The sequence below is a fragment of the Coturnix japonica genome, chromosome 1 (genome assembly GCF_054131305.1).
Source record: "Coturnix japonica strain WE chromosome 1, WE-NBRP24, whole genome shotgun sequence".
Classification (NCBI taxonomy): domain Eukaryota; kingdom Metazoa; phylum Chordata; class Aves; order Galliformes; family Phasianidae; genus Coturnix; species Coturnix japonica.
This window is the reverse complement of record NC_140663.1, coordinates 41,063,865-41,089,035: the sequence shown is the minus strand read 5'-3', so window position 1 is coordinate 41,089,035 and position 25,171 is coordinate 41,063,865. Positions and strand designations below refer to the sequence as shown.

General features: G+C 42.2%; 2 protein-coding genes across 11 annotated transcripts in view; both read left to right on the top strand.

The window, feature by feature from the left end:
- Positions 1-18,592, top strand: part of FGD6 (FYVE, RhoGEF and PH domain containing 6) — a 63,640-nt gene extending 45,048 nt beyond the window's left edge. Inside the window, exons 10-21 of the mRNA XM_015858402.3 lie at positions 916-974; positions 1,088-1,159; positions 1,684-1,752; positions 3,098-3,181; positions 4,294-4,373; positions 8,531-8,633; positions 9,138-9,284; positions 10,193-10,295; positions 11,772-11,899; positions 12,552-12,680; positions 13,564-13,712; positions 15,614-18,592. Coding sequence (XP_015713888.2) covers positions 916-974; positions 1,088-1,159; positions 1,684-1,752; positions 3,098-3,181; positions 4,294-4,373; positions 8,531-8,633; positions 9,138-9,284; positions 10,193-10,295; positions 11,772-11,899; positions 12,552-12,680; positions 13,564-13,712; positions 15,614-15,650 — 1,160 coding nt within the window. The 3' untranslated portion in view covers positions 15,651-18,592. The remainder of the gene's footprint in view (positions 1-915; positions 975-1,087; positions 1,160-1,683; positions 1,753-3,097; positions 3,182-4,293; positions 4,374-8,530; positions 8,634-9,137; positions 9,285-10,192; positions 10,296-11,771; positions 11,900-12,551; positions 12,681-13,563; positions 13,713-15,613) is intronic.
- Positions 18,593-19,837: 1,245 nt separating this feature from the next.
- NR2C1 (nuclear receptor subfamily 2 group C member 1) overlaps positions 19,838-25,171 on the top strand; it is a 31,862-nt gene continuing 26,528 nt past the window's right edge. For 6 of the 10 annotated variants that reach the window (XM_085515038.1, XM_015858362.3, XM_085515035.1 and 3 more), the window contains exon 1: positions 19,838-19,901. The gene's annotated coding sequence lies outside the window, so the exon portion shown is untranslated. Of the gene's footprint in view, positions 19,902-21,001; positions 21,099-22,023; positions 22,120-25,171 lie in introns of those variants that run through there. The other 4 variants (XM_085515015.1, XM_085515031.1, XM_085515001.1 and 1 more) reach the window with 2 other exon arrangements.

Here is a 25,171-nt window from a genome sequence, read left to right as displayed (position 1 = left end):
ATTTGGAGTGCTTAACTTCATTTACTTATTTGCAGTGTTTAACTGTTACTCAGTGCTAAATGACATTTTGTCAGTGCAGTTGTGCTAGCATTCAACTAAATGAGGTTGATTTTTCCTACATAAATCAATTACAGGTTTTGGGATAAGATCCTTACGTGTGTTCTGTGTAATATACAGAGTTGCTGTTCAGTGACTTACATAATCCTGTTATATAACCCCTTTTTGCAGTTACACCTAAGTGCGTATTTCAGCAGAGTTGCTAGTTATTAAATATCAGTACTTAGTAAAATCTCTCTCGTCTTCATAACTTTTCTATTTCAGAGATTTTTGTTTTCTTCCAGTCTGAAATTTAGAAGCTTGAGCTTTATGCTGTTACCTCAAACCATAAAAATAAAGGCAGAAGAAAGAAATCACAAGAATTTGGATAATTTTTCTAGATTTCCTCCCATGACTGGCACTGGGGGCAGTTTTGTAAAATGGAAAAAGCTTAAGTAACCTCTCTCTGGTCTCAGTTAAAATGTTGTTAATTGAAATTAAAGCGATCCTTTGTGTGAGAAAGTAAAAATTAATTTTGCTTGTAAAGGGCTTTTATTAGCTATATGAAATGATTGATGTTGTGACTTGTTAGTAGAAGTGATGATTTGATAGGACACACCTGTGAAACCGTGATCCAGAGCCTCTGGGATCCATGGGAAGTGCTCTTGAATGCAGTGACTGTTCAGTCAGGTCCTTGAATCTTGCCACAGTGTAGAAGGGGGATCTGTGGGTGTAATGATAATGGGTTGACAGTTGGACTAGATGATCTCAGAGATTTTTTCTGACCTTAATGATTCTACAATTCTATGTTTTTTCCTTGTTTTTCCATGACATCAGTGCTAACTGGTCTATATAAAATATTGTTTCTTTGCTCTTTAGATGCTCTAGCTGTTGTCATAGAAGTTGCGAACCATGCCAATGACATCATGAAGCAGGGAGTAAGTATTTTGACTTAGGAAGTTGGCCGATTAAAGCCTTTTCTATAATTCAAACAAAAAAGTCACGTATGCAAGGGCAATTACTGACCCTTTTGCCTTTTTTTCCCCTCTAGGATAACTTTCAGAAACTCATGCAGATTCAGTACAGTCTAAATGGACATCATGAGATTGTACAGCCAGGAAGGGTAGGTTCTCCAGCTGACATTTAAATGATCCTAACAAAAGTGTAGCATGGGTGATAGGCAAGCACAACACTGAAGTTGCCACATATGGAGAAGACAAATGATCCATCACTTAATTATTTGGTGCTGACAGTCAAGTGAAATCTACCTCCTCATACGTATAATTATTATATCTTTCTTAAAACATCTGATGAAAACTTGTAATGTTTAGAATATGATTCTGTCTGATCTTACAGGCAGTATTTGTTCCTTGATCTTAACTTTTTATTTGTCATAGTTTCAAATGAAGCATGGAAAATCAACGCAACCACTCAGTCCCTCCAGCTTTTAGGGGGATTTACAAATGAACAGCCTTTTTGAGGAGGGAAACCATGAATTGCAAAACTTCCACCACGTTTCAGGTGTAATAATGAAAAACAAAAAAAGGAAGAAAAGAGAAAAAAAAGAGAAAGAAGGAATGTATCAGCTCATTTATACATCTTATGCCTTGAACAACTGAGTTTTGAATTGTTTGTTTAATTTGCTAGATATTTCTGAAAGAAGGAACACTGATGAAGCTCTCTCGGAAGGTCATGCAGCCACGGATGTTTTTTCTGGTAAGGTGGTGTGTGTACTGCTGTGTGCCTAACGCCACTGTAGTTTTGAGTGGCGGAAATGCTGCACCACGAATGTGAAGAAGTAGTAACTACAGGGAGGGGAAAAAATGACCATTTGTTGCTGTTAGACTCGCTCAGTCTACTTTAGAGAGGTTATCTGCTGCAGTAACATTTTAATAGAAAACAGTTTCTCAATAAAAAGTACTGTTTAGATTAGTGCTTGTTTAAAATTTGAGCAGTGTTATGGGAAGGCATTATCTGAACCACTAAAACAATTACTCCGTCCCACTTGTACCAGATTGTAAAACCTACAGCTCAGCTGCTGCTATTGCACCATTCCCTCCCTCCTCCTCCTCGCCTCTTGCCTCCCAAGTGGAGCGCTGAGCTGGAAGTGAAATGCTGGCTTCTCTTCTTGTCCTGCTGTTGTTTTGTTTTAGAACTTCTGTGCATCTCTGAAGTTTCTGTTTCCAGTTGAATCTTTTGTTTCTCTCCTCCATTTAGACAGTAAAACAACTGTTGTGTGTGTAGTTTGTGACTTTATTGGTGCAAGGTCTTGCCTGAAATCTAATTTTTGCTTACTGCAGAACAAATATTTCCCTAGATGGTCATGAACTTTGCATTCTAAGCTTGGAAGTGCCTATTGTGTTCTCTGGAGATGCCTTTGTAGCATGCAGAGGACTGATACAGTAGGCAGTGATTTTAATTGATCATGTTGTGTAGGCTCTTGAAACCTTTGATTATGTTGCAGAGAGCCTTAGAGCAAAAACTCTTGAGGCAGTTCAGTCTCCTGATCTGTGTTTATGTTTTGTAAATAAAGCCTGGACCCATGTGCTGAACAGCGCAGGAAATAAAACATTTAACAGCTGAGCAGTAGGTGTATCAGATGGAGCTCAGTCTGGTAGAGCATCAACAAAATTCATAGGGACAAACTTGTCTGTATGATCATAAATTGGTGATCTTAATTCTGCTATCTCCTAGTTTCTGGTATGTTTTACATTGTTTCAAGGGTTAATTCTATTATCCCTCTGAAGTAGTTTGTTGTGCAATATAGTTGTGTACATTAGAAGTATTTTTGTTCTTTTTAACATCATGTTCTTTGACATCTGCGCAGTGTTTACTCATTGCCAAATGTATGTTTACACAGGGAAGGATATAAATAGACACCTATTGTTATCTGAATTTATGCAAGAAAATGTTTCTTGGGGTCTAAGTGGAATAATAAAATGTAGAAGATGCCCTCCTGGACAGCTGAATGTAGTGCTTTGTACTTTCTGTAAAATGCATCTGAAATTAACAGTCTCTAAACAATCTTCAGTCATTAATAAATATTGCTTTTACTTTGTAGTTTAATGATGCCCTGTTGTATACTACTCCGGTTCAGTCAGGGATGTACAAACTCAACAACATGCTGTCATTAGCTGGAATGAAGGTGAGTCATTTGCTAAAGTAAGTTTTTCTCTAAATGCGCTGAAACTTGGGCCTTCAAATTTTCACAAGGCAGCTGTATTTATTGCTGGAAAGAGATGTTAAAGATGCTCGTGTCACAGAGCAGTTCTACAGGCATAAAGTTTCTTGCATAATACGGTTGGAGTACTGTCTTATGTTTTCCTCAGTAACTGTGTTGTCAGTGCTGGCCTACTCAGAAGTAGTCTGCCTCCTTCTTTTTTTGTATAATATTCTGTTTAAACTGCCCGTCTTTTGCTTTGTGAATGCTTTTTCTTCATGACAACCAGAGATTTGGTACCATTGCCTGAGCAACATTCTGGTGGTCAAAATTCCATGGCTTATAGAGACCTGCTAACAGGGAGAGAAGATACGGCTTTTGATTCTGAGTCTTTGTGAAAAGCATCAAAGATAAGCCCTGAACCCCTGTAGGCAGTAGCAAGGAGCATGTGTGCCATGTATTGATATGATCTCTGGCTTGACAGCAAGAACAGCAAACCATCGCCTCAGGAACCAAGTATCTTGTCTTTGGTTCTGCCAGAGATGAGCACCAAGTCCAGCTAGAATCTGGCTTCTAGGCCTGAGCTTTCACAGGCAGAGCTGCAGCCTCTCTTCTGCCTGCAGATGTCTTGTCATGGCTCAGAAACACATGTAACTTTTAAAATCTTGTGTGTTTGAAACTTGGTATCTCAGAAGAATCACCAGAGATCCAGCCCATGGGGATATCAGATGGATATCCATGGGGATATCAGATGCCCTGGCTTGTGTGTTGCTCTGCAGTGTGCTTTTTTGCAGTGTTGCAGGAGAAGCTCACAAGTTGCTGGGACAGGGCATATTGAAGCACAGCAGGAGCTGTCTGACAGCCACTGAACTTCATTCCCTTGTAATACCCAGTCTTTCTATGTTGCCAAAGTGAAATAAAATGGTGGGCTCTCTGTAATCATACTGCACCTTGGCTCTAAGGATGTTGTACAATCTGATCCCTGTGAGATCTGCCCCTTCTGTGGTAAACATATGAGACTTTGCAATACATAAAAATGAAGCAGTATGAGAGTACCATGTCAGTTTGAATGTACATTTCTTTTCTCTTGACCGAAGGTTAAAAAGCCATCCCAGGAAGCTTATCAGAATGAACTGAACATAGAAAGTGTAGAGCGATCCTTCATTCTTTCAGCAAGGTGAGTCTCATGGATTCAAAATGATTTTAAAAGTATGTGATTTCAAATAGGGCTCAAAAGGTTGTGTTTTTTTTTACCTAAGTTTATCACAGCTTGTTCCACGCTTACATACTGAGAAGTTACTCCTGGTTAGTGTTACTGCAGAAGGATAGAGAGACTGACAGATGGATTTTTAGAAATAAAGTGGGCTTTGTTCTAAATTGTTTTTGTTCACATTTAAAAAACAATTTTGAATATTTAGTCTTTTGGGCTGGCAGAAAGGAAACCCACTTGTACATAACCAGATTCACAGATACCACGTGAATTTGTAGTCTGTAATACAGTCCACTCTGACCTGTAAGGAAGATTCTCTGTAAAGTAATAGATGGAATCACAAAGACTGTAATAAATGTGGTATTTGAGCAATTTAGGTTTAAGGCTGTGCAGCTAGCAGGGATTCTGCTGTCCATAAGAGAGCAAACTGATAACCAGATCGAACAAAACAACTTTGATTTTTCTTCCTTTTTGGCTTGCTGCACCTTCGAAATCTTTTAAGTAAAATTCAAGCTATCCTCTCACTGCATTTCTTTGTGATGAAAAGGAATTAAAATTCACTTCAGTTAATGTTAAGTTTTGCTTTTCTGTGTTTTTTACTGATATTCTCTGTGAGTGCATTAGCTGGACAGGATATGAGGCATAACAATATGCTTTGACATTTCTGTAAACTGATAAAAATTGTAAGGCATCATTCTGGTCATCTAGCTGAAATAACAGTGTAACTCAGGCAAGAAATGGATCTCAGTAGAGCACTGAATGGGACATGAAAACACAGAAATGACAGGAAGAACAGGAATGAAGCTTGTCCGTAAATACATTTTCCATGTAACAGCCACTGAACTGGGGTGGTTCTGGTCTACCTTCAGTGAGCTGCCTCTGACAAAGACCTGGTTTGGGGGATTGTTGTTTTCACTGTGTTTTGAGTTTGATACAGTTTGTCACTTGTGACAGCACTGATAGCAATGAAGAAAGACGTGTTTTCTCTTTTATTTAGCACAGCTGAGCAGGGGTGGACTGCTGCTTTCTTTGTGACCTTGTAAACACTGACATTAGGATGTCTGCTGAGAGATAGTAGTATCTCTAGCTGGGGGGCAAACCAAGGTTAGCCTTGTCAGAGCAGCCAGAGGAAGCAGCTCAGTTGTGTCTGAGTAGTAGTTATTTATAACAGGCTTGAAAGAAGAATTGATGCATTTCCCAACACATTTTTATAAACGTTTCTCATGATTCTTTTGAACAAAGATGCGTTTCACTGTTTAATGTATGGTTCTGCACCGCTGTTATGTGAGCAGCTCCAACCTGCTTAGGTGCCTTGGTCACTAGGTTTTGCACAAATACATGAAGGTATTTATAATGTAAAAAGTAATGTAGAAAAAGTGAAAAGGTGATCCTCCTGAAGTACATATTTTTTATGGAAGAAGTTAGCCTCTTCTGATTGAGGAGCTGATTAAAAGTAACTCCTATGAAATACATGCTGGTGCATGAAGGAAAACCTGTAACTTTCCATCACGCTGAGTGCCTTCCTGATTGTTATTTGTCTGTAAACAAGGCCTGGGTTTATTTTGGAAGCAGTATTACTAGCGATAGTTATTTTGGATATGCTTATGACATTGCTCCTATGATAAATAGCTCCTATGATAATAATAATATGCTCCTATGATAAATAGCACAAGTGTGTAGGGAATTGGTATCTTGTTAATACAGACTGCATCTTCCATTTGATTCCTCGCTGCAACAGCTTCTTGGTTCCTATGTAGTAAAAAAATCTCTATTACAAAATGACTTAAATTAATCTTACGGATATCAAGGGCAAACTTACGTTCTGAATTTTTTCAGATAATAAGCATGATGTCGAGTATACATCAAAGAAGAGACTTTGAAAGAACTCTGGGGGCAGAGTCGAGGGAGAGGAGCAATGAAGCTAGTGAGAAATAGCTAGTAATAAAATGTAAACCAATTAATGACAGAAACACAGATTAACGCCCAAACAAGAGGCTTTCTTGTTTCAGGTTTTAATTTTGCTGTTTGCACTAGCATTCTGTTTTACCTAGTTTGGGTTGAAATTTCAGCTGTCTTGGGTTGTCTCTGGTAATGTGGATTATTTTACATGGTACAGCACAGCGTAGTACTAGAAATGTCTTCATAAAAGCAAAATAAACAAAAACAAAACAACAACAAAATGACAACTGTATCTGCATGATACAGCACGGTATAGAAGTAAAGTGTAGATCCTGAAGGCAACAGTCATGCCAGCCTGGCATGCTGTGAGGCCAGCCGGCCCTGCCTCCCCAACTCTGCAGTGTTAGTGAACAAGGCAGCTTCAGGAAGGATGCAACTACTGCAAGGGAGGTGGCAGTGCTGTGTGACCAGGAGGGATAGCAGGAGTCCATTGTGCTGCTGCTGTGGCATCAGCCTGGTTCCTAATGAAACCACCTTTGCTCTCAACTTCTGGAGAACTGTAAACAGCCCTAAAGGCCTAGTGCCAGCAGGCCTGCTGAGTGCGTGCTCCCATGTAAAAGGTTAGGACCTAAGCCATGAAACCTCATCTGTAACACTCCACACATGGCTAGGGAATGCTTGATCTGCCATACTGAACCAACTTGATTTAACATAGCTTTAAGAACATAAATAACATAACCAGATTTTGAAAAAGCCAGAGGAGTTAGTTGGAATTAAGAATGTTGTATAGCTAATGCTACATCCTTCTTAGCAGATGAGGAAGCAAGGGTAAATACGCTGAACAAAATGTTCCACCCAGAGTGTGAGATATTAAGGCAGACAATAATACATTGCTTTGCCCTGGCTTATTTCCTCTCTTTTTGTTCTGACTTTGTTGCTGTGTGCACTCAATCATGTTTTCTGCTGTACCTTGCAGGCTTCTCCCGCATTTGTCTTATGAGATTTCTCCTCTCTGATTCTATGTAGTGCCCAGTTTCATGCAGGTCAAAACCTCAGCTCAAAATATAAAGAACTGAAGCTTTCAAATTCACCTACAGCAGCTATTAAATAATAATAATTAACGTCACACACCTCAATATTTGCTTTCCTCTTCCCTAACTCTCCTTTTTTTGTGTGCATGTTCAATTTCTTGCTTAAGAAAAGGTAAATAGATAGATACATAGATATAGATATGTGATACTATTTAAGAAGTGAGGAATAAAGTAGTGGTTGGTAGACACTTCTGGTTTAAATGTCTGAAGCCCTTTGTAAGCTGGTGTTGCATCTTAAGCAAGCAGTCCGGCTTTTCCACTGTCAGACTGCATCCTCCTCCCCCCGGCTCCCTCTCCCTTGTGCTTGTGCAGCGGTGTGATGAGCCCGGAGAGTAAATTGATCTTGAGGAAGAGCTTGCTTCAGTTTGAATTGGTTTCCTGGTCCAATTTACTGCAGTTAAAGCCCACTGTGGAGCCATGTGTGTTCTAGCACAAGGGAGAAGGAAAGTGCTAGTGGCTGAAAGATAAGTTTTGCTCATCAGACAGAGGATTGTTTCTCTCTCTTGGCTGGCTAATCCAATGGAAAATTTTGGGGAAAAAAAGAAGTATTAAAGTGATGTAATTCTTCTATGAAGACTTTATAGGAGCAAAGAGTACAGGGCTGGAGAAGAAACTGCATTTTTGGGGCAAAAGTTTGGGGTTTCACAGGGCTGTGTTTAACAGACTGCACCATGAGACAGAAGGGGGAAAAATACTTAAAATACTTGCTGACATTTCAGATTCTTTCTTAAGATGATGAGCTTGTGCCCATGTTATGGGAGCTCCATTTACAACAGTAGTACTCAAGCAGTTCATGGGTACATGGAGGAAGAGGAGGAAGAAACGATTTACAAACCTTGAAGTAGTCATAGGCTGTTGTGGGAGGAAGGAAAAGGAAGGGAATCCAAGTTATAACAACAGACACAGAATCATTTTTCATTATTAACACAAATAACTGTCACCATGCAGTTGGTTTTAATATATTTATGTATAATATATATAAGAATAATACTTGTTTTCATAGGAACTGCAGACTGGAAACTGGAAGGGAATTAAATCAACGTGTAATAAATTTAACAGAATTCTAAACGACATTCATTTCTTAGTTTTAAATGTTAGTGATAAATTGATTTATTTTTTTTTTAAACCCAACAGTTCTGCTACAGAAAGAGATGAATGGTTAGAAGCTATCTCCAGGTCAATTGAAGACTACACAAAGAAGAGAATCACGTTTAATCCTAGCAAAAGTCTTGAAGAGGTATATCAAACTACTCTTGTAGCCCATTTTGTTTCCTTTTTTAAATAAAAAGTTTCTTTGCAGCTGTCTAGAAATGCAAGAGGCTTCCCATGATAAACAACAGAACAACAGTAATTACTAAGAGAATAGGTGATGAACAATGCTTCATAACACTGTCTAGTTCAGAAATATAAAATTACCTATTTCCAAAAACCCAAACCAGCCTTGTCAGTTCCCTCTGTAACCCTGAAATTGAAAGATAACTGGGGAATGTTTTAAAACATAGTGGCTGTTGATATAAAAATGCTGGTAAAGCTTGGTAGTCACACAGCCTTATGAACTAATGAAATACCACTCTGTCTTTATGCTTGCATTGTGGTGGTCACTAGTGAAATAGAAGGTTAAAGCCATGGCAATTTATCAGAGAAGGCTTTCCAACATTAAGAGAGTTAACCTATGGTCACTGATAAGTACTTGTGTTACTTTTCATCACTGAATGTATGTATTGTGCCTATGTTCTTTTAGGCAGATACTGAGAAGCAGGAAGAAGCTAGCCCACTAGGATCAAAGGCTCCTATCTGGATTCCTGACACTAGAGCCACTATGTGTATGATCTGTACAAGTGAGTTCACACTGACGTGGAGAAGGCATCACTGCAGGGCATGTGGAAAGGTTGGACAATTTTCTGGTTACCTTTTCTTTTAATCATTTGGGTTCCTGTGTGATAAGTACAGGCAGAGCCTGATTGCACTGCAGCAGCTGTTTTAGGGAATGATTATATGGATCAGAAGCGTCCTGTTCAGTGTAGAGAATGAGGTTGAGACAGACCGATAAATCTGGTACATGTTTCTTAGTTTGCATTTTGGGATATTATGTTTGTCTGCTGCAATTGCATAGTACAAACTAAGAATGTTAGCTGCAATGTTCAAAATATCTTCCTCACTAATTTGTAAGATAAATAATAATTTGTTTTCTAAAGTTAGTACCAGATTTATTCCATATTTCACTTTTCATTAATTATTATTGATGGTGTATTAGGGGGCTGTAAGAAAGAAGGGGGACAGGCCCTTTAGCAGGGTCTGTTGTCATAGAACAAGGGGAAATGGCTTAAAACTAAAAGAGGGGAGATATAGATTCAGTATGAGGAAAAAGGTCATTACAGTAAGCACCGGATCAGGTTGCACGGAGATGTGGTGGATGCCTCATCCCTGGCAACATCCAAGGTCAGTCTGGAGCGGCTGTGAGCACCCTGATGAGCTGTAGGTGGCCCTGTTCATTGTAGGACAGGGAGATGGACCAGATGACCTTCAGAGGTCCCTTCCAACTCAAAGTATTCTATGATTAAGTCATGTAATTGAGTGGGGTTTTATTCTGTTATGCATATATTTTTTTAGTTATTATTATTATTTAGAGAAGAGTGATATGTTGAACATAAGCACAGCCAAGGCCTTAAACCATTTTCAGTGTAAAATAGTGCCTGTCTGAGGTTCAGTTCTTAACAGCACTGAAGTAAACATCTTTGAGCATGTGTTGATTTACAAGTGCGTGTCATGTACAGTCATGTTTCTGTTTGTTTCCAGATTGTCTGTCAAGCTTGTTCATCAAATAAACATGGTTTAGACTATATGAAAAACCAGCCAGCAAGAGTATGTGATCATTGCTTCCGAGAGCTACAAAAACAAGGTAAAGAAAAGTGCACAAAACTGACTTATCTCTGTGCTCTCTACTATCATCATGTGTGCCTCATCATTGCAGCTATGTTCAAATGCCTAGTTCTGCTAGTGCCTGGCAAGCTGTAGGCAGCTGAGATGACAGGAGCCCAAACATATTTCTGTGGAGTAAGCTAGGAAGTGAATTTGCAATACATTTATTCTTTCTTTCTGGGGTAACTTGAGTTACATTACGTTTCATTTACTACAGGATACAAGTATACACGGAAGTCCTTGCAACTTACCATGACCTCCCCTCAGTGAGTTTGCATGTACTTCTATCCTCTGTAACTTGTATGCCTGAAGACTACATTTTTGCTGTCGAAGCTGCTGAGATAGCTGAAGTTCTGGGTGAGGTGGTGATCCAGTCCTGTCTCACAAACCTTGCTCCAAATTCTGTCCAATACACAAATGAAACTGAAACTGTTCACCACCCATCCCTCTAGGCAGAGGCTCCAAGTCAACTCTGTAGGGTATCAGAAGAAATCAGTGCTGCAGCGTGCTGAGAGTGGCAGTTGTCATGGGGATTTAGAAAGCAGCATCCACCTCTCTCAGAGTGGCTGTAGGGAGTCAGGGTAGATGGATTGCCAGGGTCGGATGCAGGTCTGTGCATTGAACAGTAGGGGCTGCTATGCTGCAGGCAATTGCAGTTGCTTCTAGCTGGAAAAAGCTGCGGAGCAGGTGCAGCACAGCTGGCAATCCAATTACTTTCCTTCTCTGCTCATTAAGAGCCTCACCCGGTTCAGGGACATCTCAAGAAAGGGGAGTCAGTGAAGCTTAGGGCAGTGCTCCTCCTTCTGGGCTGGGCTGGAAACCAGTGGTAAGTGACCATAGAAAAAGAGAGTTCTATGGGAGTGAAGTGTTGCAGAAGTCCTCCAAAAGAAGTGAAGGAAATGCGTAGTGCAGTGGAGAAAAACACAGCAGACATTATGAAGATGGGAACGGTCTAGAAGCTTGTGTGCATGTTGTGGCATAATGCTGGAAGAGAAACCCTGCAGCATCTATGCTGCAAAAAGCAGAGAAGGTATCAGGTGGAGAGAACTGAATGACAGAGTTGGGGAACAGAGATAAAACAGAGTGAGCTGAAAAGGGTGTTTCTGAAAACTTGGTGTGGTTTTTAAGACTTGCATTTTTCACTCTGCATGTAGGTAAAGGCAGATTTGCATCAGCAGAACAGACTTTGGAAACAAACAAGACCGACCTGGTTTAAAATTTATATTTTGGTGTTTTTTAATTATTATCTTGAATGTGCCTTTGGGGATTCTAGCTCAGAGCGGTGGTGATAATACTGAAAAAGTTAACACTGAATTTAATGTGATTAGGTGTTACGTTTGAAGCACTGTAATCAGAATAAAAATGCCAGCTCTTTTTTAGCAACAAGTCCAGGAATTGTTGCCTCTGTTCAGTCATCTGTGACGTGAAAGCAATGTGTTCATCCTATGTGTTTCAGATAACCAGTGCTCTCCCAAGACCGGATCCCCGATCAACCATAAATCTCCATCAAGTGCCTTGTCTACAGTATTACATAGTATTCCCTCTGGAAGAAAGCAGAAAAAAATTCCTGCAGCCCTCAAAGAAGTAAGTGCTTTATTGGCCAAATATAATTACATCATCAATTGTAACAGTGGAAAAATAATTCCGTATTTTAGCTGTCTTCTTTAGAATCAGAAGTCATAATTCATCTGTAACAGTGGTTTGGGCCTCGGTTTTTAGACAGGCGGGAGCCTGAACTGTGAAGCAGTGTCTAAACTGCATTAAGAGCCCATGAGACTGGGCATTCATACAGTCTGGAACTGTGACTTGCTTCTTGTTTCCCTGTGTTTCAAGGATCTCCCACACCAACTCATCTGCTCATTTAAGGTTAGAAAAGATAGAGCTCAACTCTGCCTGCCTACACCGGAGGTCTTGGGAACAGGAGGAAGTAATTTTGCCTTCTTATACAGGAATGTGTGTTCTCCAGATGTATGTGTCCTCAGCGTTTGAGCCCTCTCCTGTCCTACTGCATCCAAATGAAGTTCTTAGTAACTCAGTCTCTCTTGCAGACTGGATAGACAGCTGCAGGCACAGCAGTTTTTGTTTCAGCCATCTGTGTTAATTATCAGTGCTAACTTGAAATGAAAATTGCTGTCTTTGACAGAACAGAGCTCTGGAGGTCTGTTATTAAAAAAAGCTGTACAGCAAAAACCCGGATAAACACATATATACTCTTGGGGGTTTCTTTTCATTTCAGGTTTCAGCAAATACAGAAGACTCTACGATGAGTGGCTACTTACACAGATCTAAGGGCAGTAAGAAACCATGGAAGCACCTATGGTTTGTTATAAAAAATAAGGTGCTGTACACATATGCTGCTAGTGAGGTAAGAGACTACATAAAAGAAATCACATGGTCAGCGACAATACCGTATTTGTAACACCTGTTTGTTTTTATGATCTAGAAACAAGCTGTAAAGTTAGATCACCTCACAGTAACTGATCAGATTGCAGTATTGTATTTGGAAATGGCCTGGTGAGCTTGGTACTATAATATAGATCCACCCTTGACCTTTCTGACTCCAGACTTTAGCTTTGAGTAGCTCTGCACTGCACACCATTGCAGCTGTAGGTATCTTCTGAGTCAGCTGAATAAATGAGGGGGTCAGCTTTAGATGCATCACTCAAGTACGGTGGTAAGGCCAACACGATAAAAACCAACATGATAAAAGCTTATTTTTTCCATCCTTTTAATATTCAGCAACAGAAACTAAAATACATTTAGCCATCAAAACCATCTGGAGTGCAACTTCAGTACTTGAGAGCATCATCTACATCCATAGCTCCTCCTCTTAGTGCATTCAGTGCAACTGTGAGCGTCCTCTTTCCCTCTTAAGACCTTAGTAAGGCTGTTGGAGTGAGTACTGAGCAAGACAGATGTTTGTCTGCTGCCAGACAGGAGCTGGTCTTCTGATGTAAGAGCTCGTTAGAAGGCAGAATAGTTGGATGATACAGTGAAAGACGAGGCAGATGTTATCAGAAAAAAAACATGAAGAGAAGCACTGAAGTCTACATCAGTCTGTTATTTTCCTGTTTCTCGATGGATGCATGGAGATTTTTTAAAGAAAAAGCAGAGGGTTTTGTGCTTGAGTGTTTTTAACAGCTCGCTTGCTGCTATAGTATACTGCATGAATGTAGTCTGAATGCACTGTTTAATGTATCTAAACTGCCCTAATTTTGTCTTGTTCACTTTTTCCTCCTATAAAATAGGACGTGGCAGCACTGGAGAGCCAGCCTTTACTGGGATTCACAGTCAGTGAAGTCAGAGATGAAAACTCAGAGTCCAGAGTGTTCCATTTACTGCACAAAAACACTTTATTTTACATATTCAAAGCAGACGATCCCCATTCAGCTCAAAAGTAAGAAACTCTTTGAATTCATTCCTGTTAGTTTTTTCTAGGAATAACCTTTCATAAATCGCACGCGTTAATATTCATGGATTAAGTGTATGTACAGAAGGTGCATATTGAATAAAGAAAGTTTTAAAATGATTAACTTAAATTCAGGTCCCGGCTTTCATTAGGGCTTTGGAAAGCACAATCAAACCAAGTGGAATAAAGCTGACTGACCTGTCCCTGTAGTCATTTCATTTCCAGCTACATGTGTCAGTTGTTTTATATTGAATATATGCACTAAAAAAATGGAAGCCTGGAAAACAATGGAAACAATTGGAAAACAATAGAAACAATGGAAGAAGTAAGGTGCAGGAGCTTGAAGTGTTTATGCAACTGTGCATGAGCATATGAGCGCATTTAATAAGCTCAAATGATAAGTATGAATTCAAAGCATTCAAAGAAACTGCTTTAAGTCCTGCTGCCACGTCTGAATTTGGAGTTACACTGATCAGTTTATGCCTTGTGTTTATTTTATATTAAATAACCTAGAAATGTGGTCGTTAAGCAGCAAAAACAGACCAAAACCAACACAATTTGCTATGTGAGTCATGGAGTAAGCTGGAAGTGACTATGCAAGCAATACAATTATTAGGAGGATTTTGGTGAACTTTTCCCAAGTGAATTTTACATTAATACAATAGATTTCATTGCTTAATCGATTTATTATTAATACTTAAACATTCAAATGGATGTAGGTAGAGTTTTGTGTTAATAGGGTCATTCTAAAAACAGAGTATCTGTGACACTGGGAGATCTTAAACAGGAGGGAACGTGCTTAGTGACACTTCTCTGTATACAAAGTCTTTGTTAGCTTTTGGGGGGCATATTTTGTCTTACAAATGTTTCATTTCCATTAAGTGGAAGCACAGAAATGTGTCTTCGTGTGTATGTATAAAACCAAACAATCAATAAAGCAGAGGCACCCAGTAGCTGTTGTTTTCCAGTTCAGACAGTGGCTTAGTAATCAGTAGGGGAAGTTGGAATTGAATGTGCTCTGTTTTACTGAGGTTAGGAGTAATGTTAAGTACCTTAAATCACAAGCTTTCTCTAAGTATTTAATATCCCTAATAGATTTATGTGGAACTTGCCAGATAAATCCTGCTTTGATAGCATTACAATTGAAAAACGAAGAATGCTCTGTTGTCTGGTTTTCATTACTGTACGTTGTTTTTCCCTCTTAAGGTCAAAGAAACATCTGATGGATTTTTGTAAGCTTTAACAGATGTTTTCTTTTGCTGAGCTTTGTATTTTGTTAGTCCAGCAGTGAGCTCAATGCTGAAAATGTGCTGTGAACTTGCTGGGTTTTTTAATTCCTAGTAGCATTTTAGTTATTTTTAATAACAAAATGACAGTGAAGAATACAGTGAGCGCTAAGAAATAAGGGTTAGTGGTTTGACATATCGGCCTTGGCTTAAGTGTGAGCATTCCCTGTGGCTTCTTCCTTCAGCCCTGGAAGTCCTTCTCTAAAGTCCTTGTACCAGTGGCAAAAGCTGCCTCAGCTCTGATAGTGTCCTCGTTTATCCTGGGCTGTGAAATCAAACAAGGGCGTTGTTGGTTTTTAAAGAAGAGTATCCAGAGATATTAGTAAATTTGATGCAATTGTGGCATTTCCTGTTTTTTTTTTCTTTTATTTAACTTAAGTCTGGAAAAAAAACCAACAACATATATATGTATAATCTGGCCTCGTGCTAATACTTAATACATTTGGAGCAAGCTTCATATGTTTGGACTCATTGGATAGATTTTTGGTGTTGGACAAGCAGAACAACTGGCAATGGAAGTGCGATACTACCGGTATCAGTCTGCAGGGAGCATCATTGGCCATTTAACCATCAGTTCCCTGACAGTGTTTTGTTTTCCAATAGGTGGATAGAAGCTTTTCAAGAAGGCACCGTCCTATAGCAGCGCCAGCAAGTCTAAAGCACCATGTCCAAGGATGACGGTAAACCAGAGTGCAGAAACTGTTAAAAGAAATCGAATCCTTCCATGTCAACCTACACAGAACTGTATATTTGTCAGCATTAGGAATTGTTGAATTTTTAGTGTAAGGTAATATTTTTTTAAAAAAGAAATTGTGTGTATTTCTGTGTTGATAAAAAATGTGTTATTTATTAAATTCCAGTGTTTACTTTGACGGTCAAAATTGTGAGGTCTGCATTGAGTCCCAGAGTGTCTTCAGAATGGCAGGTGGTTGGTCAACATATCCTCATGTTTGTGCTTCTATTTAAAGAAACAACAGCAACTCTATTGTAATTGTGTAATTTCTCATGGTTTGTGTATAGGCCTCCAGCTGCCGATACACGGCTTGCAATGTAGCAGGAACAGATCAGAATAGGAACTTTAAAGATTGCGGATCTTTGTTGGCTATATAAACTCCTTGATGAGAAGTGTATGACAGTGCAGCTCCTTGCCTTGAATAGCGGTTGAACTCTTGCATATGGATTAAAGTAGTACCACAAATCATGTGTCACAGAGATGAAGCACTGGAGCTTCTACAGTCCTACACATACCAAAGAGACTATAAACGAGTTACATTCAAACAATTTCAGGATCTGTTTTCTTTTTTCACTAGTAATTTAAAGCATTTTTGTTTTTTTTTTAAACTAAAATATTTGTGTGTGTGCATTATTTGTTTCCAAACCGTGTCAAATGACTTCTGTCTACAGTAGGAAAGACTGTGTCGCCTATTGTTCAGAGAACACTAAACACACGTATGCAGCCCTTCTGCCAAAAGCTTAAACCATTGTATATTTAAATGCTATGTTTAAACTGGAATTGCCATAGCAAGAAAACACAGCTTTTTGTAGTGCAGATGGCATGGAAGCGTATACGATTATTTGTAATACTTGTTGTTTACACTATGATTTGTTCTGTTTGACACTTTAAAGAAGATCCTTTATGAAAATTGTCGGTATACCTCAATGGAAAATACTTGCTGATGATTTTGGTGCATTTATTCTACTTATATGTTTTTAAAAAATCGCTAACACTGTAATAGCATAAATGGAACTTGGAACTATGAAGACCACATGATAGGAAGCCATTTTTATGTCAAAAGCAATGCACGTGTAGCTAGTTAATTACGCTGTATGCAACACCGTCCTCTCTACTCAACTTCAATAGTCCTCTCAAGCTCGTTGTGGGAGCAGGATTAAGAGCGATTAACTTTCAAATTAATAGCTTTAATCCACATTGATAGCTGTATTAAGGCCTCACAAAGGAAAGAAAATGATGATCAAACAGTAGTGGTCACAAAAAGGCCAAGAATGAAAATGTGAACCAAAACTCATGTGCCCTCAAATACCTCAGGATCAGGTCTAAGGTCATAACACAGACAGCTCTGGGGAGATCTGTGTTCCAGAGCTTCCAATAAATTCACTGTGAGCTTCAGAACCCAGTGCTTAAGTATGTGACAAATGTTACTGACTTCAGGCATTTCAGCGGAGTGCGTTTCTGAATCAGGGATTTAAGGCTGTAGATTTGGCTTCTGTGGTGAATGCTAAAGATTTGACCAGGTAGCATTTGAAATTCAGTGGGAGCTGGAACAAAGCCTTTAATCACTTACTTTATACAAATACAGTAAATGGATTTTCTTCTCTTCTTATATATAAAGGGCTTTTACTCAGCCTTTCAAAACCAGCAGGTGACTGAAGCCAAGTAAGCTATTGCGTGTCTCTTCAGGGTGATTTCTGACATTGGTTTTACCTGAAATAAATCTGATGCCATTGTAACATAGATGATGTTATGTGATGTATGTGATGTAGCTGTTCTGGTTGATGTTATCCAGGGGAAGAACTGCTTAGTATTTCTATATGGGCTGTGCACCAACATGAAATGGCAAATGATGAGGAATTTGGCTAGAAGCAAGTTTATGTCCTAAGGCTGATTTCCTTGCTGCAAAACTGAAATAGAGCAATAAAAGTCATAACACAGGCTGAGCACGGTGCCTGAGATCTGCCTCACGTGGCAACAAACTACCTCTCAATGACTAGGTGCAGTGAGCAAACACTTGAGCAGTTCTGTACAAGTCAAGAGGACTCCTCCAGAAACAGCTGGTCAGTCAACACATGGTGACAGAAACGGATTTGAGCAGAGCCTTAAAAGCCACAGTGCACATATTGCTGTCTAACTATGTGTGAAATAAATGACATTGTCTTGATGAGCATGGTTGAATATTTCTTTTCCTCTTTATCCAGCAGTAGTGCTTTGTATCAGACGGTTGCTTTTCAGGCTGTTAGCCTGTTTCTCCATCCACCCTGCCTCCCATCTTCATTCACTGCCATCAGAAGTAACGGCACTTCTAGATTCCACTCTTACAGCAGCAAATTCAACCAGCAGTTCTTAAACACCTGGCTACCTCTTCTTAAATGCATCTGTAATTAATAATGCAAGGCTGGTTAGTAGAGAACGAGATGAACATTAGCATTGGAGATTAGTTCTAGGATCGTTATTCTTGGGTAAATGAAAGGTCTGTGGTAATGAATTGCCTTTAAGAAATCTTGGACTTACAGCTTTCTTTTATCCCCAGAGGACTTGAAAGAAATGGGTAGCTGAGCAACCATGGAACACATTTTATTAGATAAGTCGTGTGTGCGAACACTGATTGCCAACTTATGTATGTTATGTCATAATGGAAAGAGATGTTTGGAAAGATACGTTCAATGCATTTACTTGCCATTACTGCCGTCCCTTGTACGTACCATCTGCATACTTCCTTATTTGGAGTAGTCATAAACTGTGCTGTCGAAAGGATAGGATCTTTATTTTGTAAATGAAAACAGCTCAAAGTTGTTGTAAATATTCCTGTGTATATGTATCATTTTTGTATAAACAAATTCACATTACCCGAGTCTGTGTTTGTTTCTGAAATATTTTCAGGTTTTCGTGTGTTGCCTAATTCATTAATTCATTGCTTTCCAGGCAGCAACATTGGCTGTCATTATCTTGCAGCTCTGTATTAATGTCTGTGCTCTGGTTTGCCCTTAGAACCAGCCAGAAGTCTGATAGGTAGGTTGTGTGCACAGACTGACAGCCCACTGCTGGATCTTGGAACCCTGACACAGTAGTCTTAAATGGGCTTGTTCCTGTCAGCCAAGGCACTGCATGCACTTGTTGAAAGCCCTCACCTGCACGAGTTCACAATGTGGTCGTGACATGTGAGCTCATTTATTTAGATGAATTCTTCAGCTTGTTGTCACAAACAAGACATACTGCTGGCAAAGAAGGCGTCCCTCGAAACAGCCATCCTAAAGAATTAAGAGAGTTGCACTTATGATGTTGCATTAATAAATCCTTTAGCAAAATCTAGTTCAGCTGCTGTGTAGTTAAGAATGCTTGAACCTTGGTTTCTGCTGGCATAAGGACTTCAGCAGGGCCTGTATGGGAGCGATTTATCTGCCAGGTTAGTTCTGCTCCTTGCACTGCTCTGACAGAAGTCTGAAAGCAGCTGCTTCTACTCGTGTTTTTGATAGGGACGTGTCTTACAGTCCTTGCTGACACAGCTCCACGGGCAGCCTTGGTAATACAGAACAAGCACCAACTGGGTCACTTGCTAAAAACGTCAAAACATTTCTCATTAGTTACAGGGACAGTTGTGCCCTGTGGAGAGCAGCCTGCTCTGGTACTTGACCTGGTGGCAGCAGGGACAGCCGGGGACCTGCCACCTTCCCAAACAGTGCCAACATTGAACTACTTTTGGTAGTAAAACGGCTCCTCCAAACGCTGCCGGCTGAGCTTCGACACTAACTGGAACTACGGGGTGACCTGAGGTCGGTTCTGCGTTCTAAGGCCATTCACGGCGCGGTTCAGCACCGCTTCACCACACAGCAAACGTTTCACACCGTATCGAGCAGCTACGCGCATCCTCCTCACGGTGAGGGTCCCCTGAGCCGGCAGCCCCACACACACACACACACACACACACACGGTCTCGTTCCGTGCCGCTCATACACCCGCCGCCACACAAAGGCCGCCCCCCCCCCTCGGGCGCCGTTACCGGCCGCCGTGGGCCGGCCGAGCTCCCGCCCCTCCCAGCCCCGATGTGCGCAGGCGCAGCCGCCTCGGCGGGGCGGGGCGGGGCCACGAACTCTGACCTCCGGAGCCGGAGCCGCCGCCGCCAAATAAAGCTCCGGGTCCGACCCGCGGTGCCGCCAGGTGAGACGCGTCCCGGCTGCGGCCCTGCCCGTCCCGCCGCGGCCTCCCGTTCCCTGCCGCCTCCCGGCCGCGCTTCCTCCTCCTCTACGGGGCCCGTCCAGCCTCAGGCATCGCCCCGTCCCTCGGCGGCCCCGCGCCCCCCGACCTTTCACCTACAGGAACCGCTTGTGCCGCCCGCATCCGGGCCGCTCCGACACGGCTTCCCGCTGTCCGCCGCCCCGCAACGCGCTGAGGGAACGGCGGGGAGGCGGCGGGAGGGACCGCGATACCCGCCTCGCGCTGCTATGGGCCCCTCCCGCCCTCAGCGCCGTCAGCGCGCAGCCATCTTGTGCGGGGACGGGATGGGATGGGGGCGGGGAGGGGCCGCACCGGGCGGGATGTGCGGTTCTCGTGCGGTGGTGGGGTGTGTGTGTGGGGTGGAAGGCTCAGCAGGACGTGGTGTGAGGGGACCCGCGGTACAGGAGTCAGTGGTGTGAAGAGATAAAAGGAGCCGTTGGAAGGAGGAGCGGAACGTTGTGCTGCGCTGGGGAGGTTGTGTTCACCTGGTGGAGCTCGCTTTGTTGTTTTGGATGTGTTCTTTGTGTAACGCTGTTTCCTGCACATAAGTAATTATAAAGATTATTTGGCCTCTTCCTGGTGGCTGTGCTGTGAGATGACCCGGTCCGAGAGAGCACAGGGGACGTTTCCTTGTGAGGAGGCCTTAAGCTTTGAGGTGTTGGACTGCTGCTGTCTGTAGGCCTGTCTTCCAGCGGCACTGCATCTCATGTGACAGCCATCAGCTGTGTGTGTGTGCTCATGTGAAGGACACGCCACATCACCTTGTGGGTGCATGTATGAGCAGGTGAAGTGATGGATTTCAGCTGCCAGCACTGCGGCTGGTGGGGGATATGTCCCTTCCCTGCTGCAGCAGCTATCCTGGCTGTTGGGGTTCTTACTGTGAGGGCAGCAAACCTGTGTTACTTTGGTTGAAATGGGTCAGGGAGCTCTCATACGAGTGCCTGCTTCCCCACGGCAGGGGGATGGGAGCATCTCTGTACAGGGAGGTGGAGCGACACAGCATGGCCGTGGGGCAGCAGTCAGGCTGGCACAGCTGGCAGCACGTGCTCTTTTGTCACACAGCCGTGGCATCCAATGCAGCAGACACTGGCAGGGGAAGTGAAACAGTTCCTAAGTCCGGATCAACACTTTGCTAAATGAGTAAGCCTTTTTTTTTTCCCCACTTCTGTGCTGCTTCAGTCTGCTTGCAGCAGTTTGCACCGGTGCCTGTGTATTGTTGGTGTAAGATATGATGCTACGTGATAGAATCTTATCAGTTTGAAAAATGATGGGTAAAATTGTGAAGGTGCAGTTAATCCAATCCTTATTCTGTTCATAGTCACACCCTTCAGTCATCAGCCTGGAGCATGCACCGAGTGGTACCAACCACAGGCTCAAAGCAACAAAGGATTTCTCTTTGAAGATTTACTGCCCACTTCCAAATCATGGAGGCAGTGAGGATGGGCTGAGTCTGGTGTATCTGATGATGCAGCACTACAGAGTTCAAAAAGAAGCGTGTTCCTTTCTGCTAATCGTGGTCTAAGAGCTGCCCTTCAGTATCGGTGCAGAGTCAATTAAATCAATTGTAGTGGCTTGGTCGGGCCTTCCCTTGGAAGCCTGTTAAGTTGAACTTGAATTAATTTTGTTCAGCTTGACAGCAAGGCACATTGGGATCAGTGAAATATTCCATTGCCTTTGCAGGAGGCTGAGCAGCCGCTTGAGGAGCACAGAACACAAAAGAAACCCTAAAGCCAAATCCTCTTGTGTTATCATATTAGCTCTAATGAGTGGTTATTTAGTTCCAGGCAAGTTGAGGTTGCTGCTCATGGCTTGGGAGTAAATTTGTGCAATGGCTGTAGTGCCTGCCTGTGTCTGGAAAGCAGGATTTGTGCTTGCAGGTGTTAGTACAGTCTGTGTGCCCCAGGTAGGGGAACTCACCTGGCTGAAGGTAACCCAGAATAGAGGGGGAAAGAAGTGGAGGAGGAAGTACTTAGCCAGGTGGACTTCCTGACCTGGTTTGGGTTAGTAGCTTCTGCTCTGATTTAGGGAACTGGTGAGCTCTTGTTTTTGTTTTTTCTCATAACAGCACAGAGCTTTGCCAGCTTCAAGCAGTCAGTGGCAGAACATAATGCAGGACGGCTTGGCCTGGTTAATGAGAGTCTTGTCTTCTTACCTGGCTCTGGTGAGTATCCAGTGCCTGTGTGACCTGCTTCAGTTTGCAGGCAGCCCCTGTGCCTCTCCTCCTCCTTACCGCCACAATGCCTCGTGGGGCTGCTGAGCTGCAGCAAACACACATAGCAGGAGCTCCACAATAGGACAGGAGAGAGACCAGCCCCTTTGGTGGCCCAAACTGTGCCAATGACTGCAGTCTCCTGAATACTCACTACTGAAGGGTTGTTTCCTCACCCTTCCTCCCGCTGTAACACTTTGCTTCCATGAAAAATTAAACATAGCAGTTTTAAAGCATTGAGAGCAGTGATTTTAAATGAGTTGCACAGACGTGGCTGCCAGCATCTCTTACTCTGTTGCGGTGTGCCTTGTAATTATTCCCATGTGCTTTGCAAGTGCCTCATCTTCCCTTTGCCTGCAGGTTTAGCTGCTTGTTTCCTGTGGTTATTGGGCTCTTACGTGCGTACACTCTAAATCTTGATGTCATGCAGATTTAATAAACGCTCTCTGGCTGGGTGTCATGAGTCACATCAATATTCCTTAGCTCAGGGATAAAGAGACCGTTACTCCTTTGAGTCTGCAACTGTTCTGCCACCTTAAGTGTTATGGCTTACAGAAAGATAATCCAGGAGCAGCTCATTTAGTTCATTGAGTTTTCAGTGTAGGAAGCAATGAGCAGAGTAGCATCACATCTCACAGATGTCGGGTTCCTTGGCTTAATTGATGATCTGTAAAGCATCACAGAATGCTGTTCCAAAGTGTAAAGAAATCTGTTTAAAACAAGGAACCAAACCTGACTCCTACAATTAATCACAGAGGGATTTTTCAGTGCTTTGCATTCTACACACGGGTCTTTGTTAAAGAAGTTCAGCATTGGTTAAGCTAAATTCTTAATCGTCATATGATGACTTTGGGAATGGAAGTGAGGATTAGTTTCCATTTTAAGGTACAGATGAGCTGTAAGCCCCTGATGTGATGACATGAACTGAAATAGCGCATCCTTAGTTCATTTTCCGAGATTTGCTGAAATCTTTTATTGCTGAAGTAATATGACTACGGAAGGAGATTAAGACCGTGTCTTCTAAGAGGGAATCATTTTCTAGCGAGCTTTTCATTATACTGACCTCTCAAGCCTTCCTAAAAAGTCACGTTGCTCTTCTGTTTCTTCATATGAGACCAGAAAGGTCAGTTCACAGTAATTTCTGTGGTCACACGTGGCAGTATCTCAAAAGCATCCACAGTGTTCTTATCTGTTAACTTAAATGTACATCTGATCTTCTGCAGATGTACCTTTCTCGGGTGGGTTTGTCTCCTGTACATACAAACTGTGCAACAGATCATCACACACTGAGAACGCTAAGGGTGCAAAGAGAGAAAGCACCAAACAGTTGGAGTGAGGCAGTGATCTCATCATGCTGACAGCCTGAATGTCTCTTTTCCTTAGGCAGTGTATCTCCTTTAAGATGTTTCAAGTTAGGCTGCAATTAGAAGTCACACTGATTACAAAGGAAGGATGTTTTCAAGTGCACCAGGTTATGCGTTGATATGAGTCTTAGCTTAACTTCTGTCCCATCAGGTAAACAAGGGAAGAACCCATTTTCATTAGCCTGTATTTCAGGATGTAGTTGAGTGTGACATTTGCAAATGTCACAGACAGCCATGTTGCAGTCTATGGGGATTCCTTCTCCTAGGGCCAAAATTAATATTCCACTCTTCACTTTAAGAGCTGTGCTTTGTAAACAGGGGCATCAGCACAGCTGATAAAATGAGTGCTCCTAGCTGTCATCCCAGCTGTAATCCAGGAAGCACCAGTGTACAGTGCAGACGTGTTGCACCAGCACAGAATTCTGCCATAGCTGGTACAAATTCTTGTCTTGCTGGTGGTGTTTGGCTGAAAACATGAAGGCTGTGCCTCACATTATCAGAAATGCCATCTCTTCAGATGGAGGTACATGCTGCAGATCATCATCTTTGTTCATCAGATGCTTCAAACTCTTGGAACTCAGTAAACAAAGGAAATTGATATGAACTCCCATCACCCTTCCAAAGGAGTTCTAACAGCAAAGACATCTTTTTCAGAATATAGTTAACCACTTCAAGCTTTAAATACAGTCTCTAACACTAGTAGAAGTTTCTCTCACGAGTGCATAACAACCTGAATATACATACCTCAGTAATAAAACTTCTTAATCAGTGTGTGTGGATGTGGTCATTTAACACCATTAGGTTGGGGAGCACCATCGTTCTGCTCTTACACTCCTCTTCCTCTGAAGGATGGGGAGGAGATGTGAAAAACTTTCATGTGTTAAGGTAGGGATAGGGATATCAGTCACTAGCTACTGTCAAAGCAAAGCAGACTGGATGTGTGAGAACTGAAAGCCAACTGAAAACACCACCTCCCCTGCCCACCCTCGTCTACTTCCCCACCCTGTGAGTGGCGCAAGGGAACTGGGAGTGGGGCTGCAGTCTGTAATGCTTTGTCCCTGCTGCTCCTCCATGGTTTCTCTCTGCCCCTCCTCCACATGGTGTCCCTCCATCCTTCTCAAACTGATGCCTCATGGCCTTCCCACAGGCTGCAGCTCCCCAAGCACTGCCCCAACGCAGCTCTGTACCACAGGGTCCACCTTCAGGCACTGCCCCATAGGGTCCCCATCAGCAGCAGCTCCCCCAGCCTTCCTGCCCCACCACAGGCTTCGCCCCACAGGTTGCAGCTTCAGATGCAGCTGCTCCTGCTGGGGCTCCCCATGTGCTGTGGCTTCTCCAGGCCTCATCCAGTGCTGCACTGTGCGCTTCTCCATGTATGCACATGGAGATCTGCTTCGTATGGAACCTGTGGGCTGCAAGAGGATGCCCTGCTCCTCCATGGGCCTCTCCTGGGCTGCAGGCAGCTTTTGTTGAGCAAACCGGTTGTGGCTTTGGGGTCTGATAACCTTTCCTGTTAACATTCAGATCCATTTCTCTCTCCAGGAGGGAATGTTTCAAGAGAGATTTATCTCTCCTGTGTTTCTCAGGCCAGACGTTAGCAGGTGAATAGTACTTAAGCTGTGCTACAGAAGCGCAAATAT